This window comes from Chenopodium album, chromosome 22 (genome assembly GCF_948465745.1).
Source record: "Chenopodium album chromosome 22, dcCheAlbu1.1, whole genome shotgun sequence".
Taxonomy (NCBI): domain Eukaryota; kingdom Viridiplantae; phylum Streptophyta; class Magnoliopsida; order Caryophyllales; family Amaranthaceae; genus Chenopodium; species Chenopodium album.
The window spans coordinates 10,104,224-10,110,223 of record NC_137855.1 but is presented as its reverse complement, the minus strand read 5'-3'; the positions used below and the strand labels follow the sequence as shown (position 1 = coordinate 10,110,223).

At 38.5% G+C, this 6,000-nt stretch overlaps 1 protein-coding gene across 1 annotated transcript; it reads left to right on the top strand.

Moving 5' to 3' along the window:
* The first annotated feature begins 242 nt into the window (after positions 1-242).
* LOC145603808 (calcium-transporting ATPase 12, plasma membrane-type-like) lies at positions 243-3,129 on the top strand. Its single transcript, XM_081659796.1, has one exon. It carries the CDS (start codon positions 243-245, stop codon positions 3,012-3,014), a length of 2,772 nt encoding a protein of 923 aa, XP_081515922.1. The 3' UTR covers positions 3,015-3,129.
* The last annotated feature ends 2,871 nt before the right edge of the window (positions 3,130-6,000 follow it).

Sequence of the window (6,000 nt, the reverse complement as noted above, 5' to 3'; positions counted from 1 at the left end):
CATTCATTCCGAAACCTAAAAAATTATGGAATTTGCCATGCAACACGGTTTACTTCATTGTTGCACTATCCAAAAAAATCATCCTTGCTAATAACACCCAACACACCACAAGGGTTGCTACCCGTTCTCGGTCCTACATTGTTGTTGATGTTGAATCTGATTCTACTTCTTCTATCCATGATGACGTTCAAGCAACGTCGTCTTTTCCATTACCTACAGTAGACCAAAAGATTCTCACGTCCATGACAAGGGAAAAAGACGTCGAATCTCTTTCGAAACTTGGTGGTGTAAAGCATCTTGCTTTTACTTTAGGAGCCAACAATGCACTTGGTGTAAGTAGCACCAACACTACTCAACTTTTACACAGAAAGACTGTATATGGGTCTAATGTTTTCCAAAAACCACCAAAAAAAGGCTTTTTAAGCTTTGTTATTGAAGCATTGAAAGACACCACAATCATCATACTATTTCTTTGTGCATGCCTTTCCCTTGGATTTGGCATTAAACAGCATGGCCCCAAAGAAGGGTGGTATGATGGCGGAAGCATCATTATTGCCATATTTCTCGTTGTTTCTGTTTCTGCCATCAGCAACTTCAAGCAGAGCCGACAGTTTGAAAAGCTCTCAAGCGTTAGCAACGACATACAGGTTGAAGTGTTGAGAGATGGTCGTCGCCAGCATGTATCCATCTCTGAAGTGGTTGTGGGTGATATCGTCTTTATGAAGATAGGGGATCAAATCCCGGCTGATGGGTTATTCTTGGATGGCCACTCCCTGAAGGTGGACGAGTCAAGCATGACAGGAGAAAGTGACCATGTTGAGGTAAATGACAAAAATAACCCGTTCTTGTTCTCTGGTACAAAGGTCACAGATGGTTATGGGAGGATGCTGGTTACTTCAGTGGGTATGAACACTACATGGGGTGAGATGATGAGTTCCATAAGTCAGAATTTGGAAGAAGAGACTCCATTACAGAAACGCCTTAACAAGCTCACCTCGTACATTGGTAAGGTCGGTCTTCTTGTTGCATCACTAGTTCTTCTCGTCCTGTTGATTCGCTACTTCACAGGACATACTAGAGATGAACATGGAAATAGAGAATACAATGGAAGGAAAACAAGAACAAATGATGTAATGAATGCAGTCATAGGTATTGTTTCTGCTGCGGTAACCATTATAGTCGTTGCCATTCCTGAAGGTCTCCCTTTAGCTGTGACACTTACCCTCGCATATTCAATGAAGAAGATGATGGGAGACAATGCCATGGTTAGGAAACTCTCAGCTTGTGAGACAATGGGGTCAGCCACTACCATATGTACCGATAAAACTGGTACTCTAACTCTTAACCAAATGAGTGTCACTGAATTCTGGCAGGGAAAAGAAGTTGTACAAAGGCCCTTTTCTTTGTCGAAGAATGTTCATGAATTACTTCATCAAGCTGTTGGCTTGAACACAACAGGAAGTGTCTGTCAAACACCTTCAGAATCAATTCCTGAGATATCTGGCAGTCCCACAGAAAAAGCAATCCTTAAATGGGCTGTTTGCGATTTGGGGATGGATATGGCCTTGCTGAACAAAAGCTTTGAGGTTCTGAAAGTTGAGACATTCAACTCAGAAAAAAAGAGAAGCGGGGTTATGGCTAAGATGATGAGTAGCAAAAGAGTGCATATACATTGGAAGGGAGCAGCGGAGATGATACTAGCCATGTGTTCGAGCTATTACAACCAAGAAGGGATGCCTGTGATGTTGGAGGAAGAAGATAAAGAATATTTCTGCAAAATGATTCACAATATGGCGGCTCAAAGCCTAAGATGCATTGCTTTTGCTCACAAACAAGGGGAGGAAGACGGTGTCATGCAGCAGCTCGATGATAGTGGGCTCACTTTGTTGGGTATAGTTGGATTGAAGGACCCATGTCGACCTGGTGTTCTAGAAGCAGTAGAATCATGCAGGAAAGCAGGAGTAAGTGTCAAAATGATCACAGGAGATAATATCTTCACTGCAAAAGCGATAGCTACAGAATGCGGTATCCTTAAACCAGACGACCAACTACATGAAGAAGCTGTCATAGAAGGTGTAGAGTTCAGAAATTACTCACCTGAAGAAAGAATGGCTAAAATTGACAACATTCGAGTAATGGCAAGATCATCCCCGTTTGACAAGCTCCTCATGGTCCAATGCCTGAAGCAGAAAGGCCATGTAGTGGCTGTGACAGGTGATGGTACAAATGATGCTCCTGCCCTTAAAGAAGCCAATATTGGATTATCAATGGGTATCCAGGGCACTGAAGTTGCAAAAGAGAGTTCCGATATTGTCATCCTAGATGACAACTTTGCTTCTGTTGTCACTGTCTTGAGGTGGGGTCGATGTGTGTACAATAATATCCAGAAGTTCATTCAGTTCCAGCTCACAGTAAATGTTGCTGCCCTTGTAATCAATTTTGTCGCTGCAGTTTCTTCAGGGAATGTTCCTCTAACTGCAGTCCAACTGCTCTGGGTGAACTTGATCATGGATACCTTGGGAGCATTAGCTTTGGCTACTGAAGAGCCAACTAACGATCTCATGAAGAAAAAACCAGTCGGAAGAACCGAGCCACTCATAACCAAAGTCATGTGGCGAAACCTCATTGCACAAGCAGTTTATCAGATGGCTGTCTTGTTAACCCTACAGTTTAAGGGCCAGTCAATATTTGGAGTAGGGGAGAGACTGAAGGACACCCTCATTTTCAACTGTTTCGTGCTCTGCCAAGTATTCAACGAGTTCAATGCAAGAAAGCTGGAGAAGAAGAACATATTTGAAGGTATTCATAAGAATAGGTTATTTCTGGGGATAGTTGGAATGACTATTCTCCTTCAAGTGGTGATGGTGGAATTCCTCAAGAAATTTGCAGGTACTGAGAGGTTGAACTGGGGTCAATGGAGTGCATGCATAGCAATTGCTGCAATCAGTTGGCCCATTGGTTGGCTTGTAAAATATATTCCAGTTTCCAGCACGCAGAATAATCTCTCGGTATAGAGTTAAAAGTCCTGCCAATGACCATAAAACAAGCATTAGTTTCAATCAAATTATCAGTCCAAGTCTTTGTTAATACTTTGTAGTCAGTTGATTTAGAATCGTAAAACATCCTAGATTCATGAATAAGAAGTCAATTACTTGAATATACAATGCTTAGTACATTTGTTAACCTTCTAAGCTATTCCAATCCACTTTGATATTAGATGTAAGGTACATCCACCTGACGCGTCTACAACAATATATTTCCAAACATATTTTAATTTACTTTTCAAACAAGGGGATGGTTTTATAATTCCTGCATCCTAAAGCAAGGAATGCACACCTTAGTTGATTATTGTTGTTTCACAATTCCATTCAGGTGTTTTATGATGCAACTTTGCAAGGAAAAGAAGGGGAAATTCTTCAACAATAGTAGGTCCAACTACTACATCATATGTAAGGCATCACTCTATGAAAGAGTAAACAATAAGTGATTCAGAGTCTTTTAAAAAGGTTAAGGGTACACATGGCTAGTATAAATAAACAAAGATAAAATCCAACATTGTCATTCTGATATGCCTTTTCATACTAGTTATCATCTTGCTAGCCCAACAATCTTTTTTACAAAAATAAAACCTCTCAATTGGTATGATCATGTCCGAAGTAAGGAAAATCTTATCATAGATAATTTTTAAATTTTCGTTAACACCAAAAAAAACACCATCTTAAAAAAAAAAAAATGACTCACATCCAAAAGCAAATGAATCTTACTGGAAATACTCATAACATTGAAGCTTAAAAATCCAATTTTCCACTCACTTTTTAACAACTTATTTCAAAGATTAAGTAGCCCCTAACAATATTAGAATATTGATGGATCAGCATAAAATTTGTGGAGTTCAGTCCAATGAAAGAACAGGGGCAGAAACTCTTTGATGGCAAAGCTTGTACCGCTAGTCTTTAGATCCCAAAACCATTATATTACATTTATGGACTTCACCACAGTTGTACTAAAACAACATGGAACACCTATGTATTGTATACAAATTACAAAAAGATGAGATAAGTGACAAGGATCTTATTGTCCAAATATCATATTGTCCAAATGAAATTTCTCCACTAACAATTTCAAATTTCCAAAACACCTATCACTGTCTCTTATTGTGAGGTGAAATAGATATTGATACAATGGATGAATCCAGGTCAAAAGCATGCTAGACGCACACAGTCTATATTACACAAACACCAACATGAATGCCTCTCAATATTATCAAGCTCTCCCAACCGAAGCAATCGATCCGTCCCAGAAACCATTCTCCTGCTAAACTTTTGCCTTTGGAATATTTTTATTTCTATGATATAAAGTGTATATGTTTGGTTTATTGCTATGTAAAGGGAAGCTTGAAGAGGGATAGCTCATTTTTCACTAGTAGATTACTAGACACAGCTATTCTAGAAACCATCATCCTAAGAGCAACACCAACATCAAATGCTTGATAGTTGATACTCACTTACCAGATAAGACAATAAACCTTTTGCAGGCATTAACTATCTTATACTTAGTATTTAGTAACAATGCTGACCGCATTTGACTGAAAATAACCTCAAAACTAAAGCTAAAATGAATAAGTGCCTTACAGCAGCACAAGAAAAAATCATAGATCGAGGCTTAATAGGAGTGTGGGATATGTATGCATAAATGGGTTATGGTTAGGTGAGGATGTTCTTAAATAGCTTTGAATTACATTAAGTAAAACAGCATATGCTTCTCACTAGACCTAAGTCACCAATGTTTCGTCTTCAAGAACATAAATCATTCGTTATTTTTAATCTCTCACTAAACAATTGTTACCAAAATAAATGAATAAATAAATAAAGAAAGACTGGTTTCTATTTGAACTTTATGTCCAACTTATTTGGCTCATATGATGAGACACTCTAATTTATCAACATAAGGTAGCACAGGCTAATAACATGAAGGAGAAGATGAGTAGATAATGATGAATTTAACTAATAAGCATATTCAGAAATAAACAAGTCAGCCATGTCTTGAAGCCATGTTAGGATAAGCTCCTAGTAGAAGCTTTCTCCTACATAAATCTAAATCCACAACAGCTCACTATATATTTCGATTTGTCAAAAAAAAAAGCTCGTCCTTCTGTTGTAAAAGAGGATAAGCTCCTAGTAGAAGCTATATCTACACAAATGTGACTATAATCCAATTTATGCTGTTCAAAATCATTCCAATTTTCACTTTCACCCAACCTTTTGTGATACAATCAGTATGCATTACAATCTATGAATCAAAATATAACATGCAGTAAGACTAACGCTTTATTCATGATCCGCCCTTCCACAGGGTATGAAGGAAGAAATTATATCCAACTCATTGTTATGTGCGTGCCTTGTATCATGAGAAGAAGAGGAGAATGCTAGTGGCATTGGCGATACAGGTGGAGAAACTCATTCAAGCTAACCCAACTACCCAAGTTACAACACCAGTGAGTGCGAGGATGGTTATTAACTGTGGCTCGCCCACACCTTGCCCAGAGCTAGCCGAACCTTGCCAATGGCAACGCATATGCATTTCCTCAATACGGTTTTGTTAATTTTGTTCTGTTTCCTATTTTTACGGCTTGCTCATGTTGTGAGCTACAACATTATTAGCTACTCCGTACTAGATTATACCTTGGGAAATAATTTAGGGTACTAATAGAAATTCCATAAAGGAATATACTAGTATTATAAAAGGAGCCATGATCATCAAATTAAGCCACATTAGAAAGACTCCATGTAAGACTAAAAGCTCTCAAACCCCCCACTCGGCTACGTGTGGACTAGTTCTCATCGACTCAACCACGTAAATTCTTGTGTCACCTGTTTCTTTCCTTTATTACATGGCCTATATCATAGCAATTCAGTTTAAATTCAATCAACAGCCAATTCTAAAGCATAAATGGGAGTCTTGCAATACCCAATAATCCCTGCATTTTAAAATTGTAGGATC

Excerpts from the sequence above, each read along its gene's own strand:
- LOC145603808 (XM_081659796.1), top strand. The coding sequence starts at position 243 with ATGACAAGGGAAAAAGACGTCGAATCTCTTTCGAAACTTGGTGGTGTA.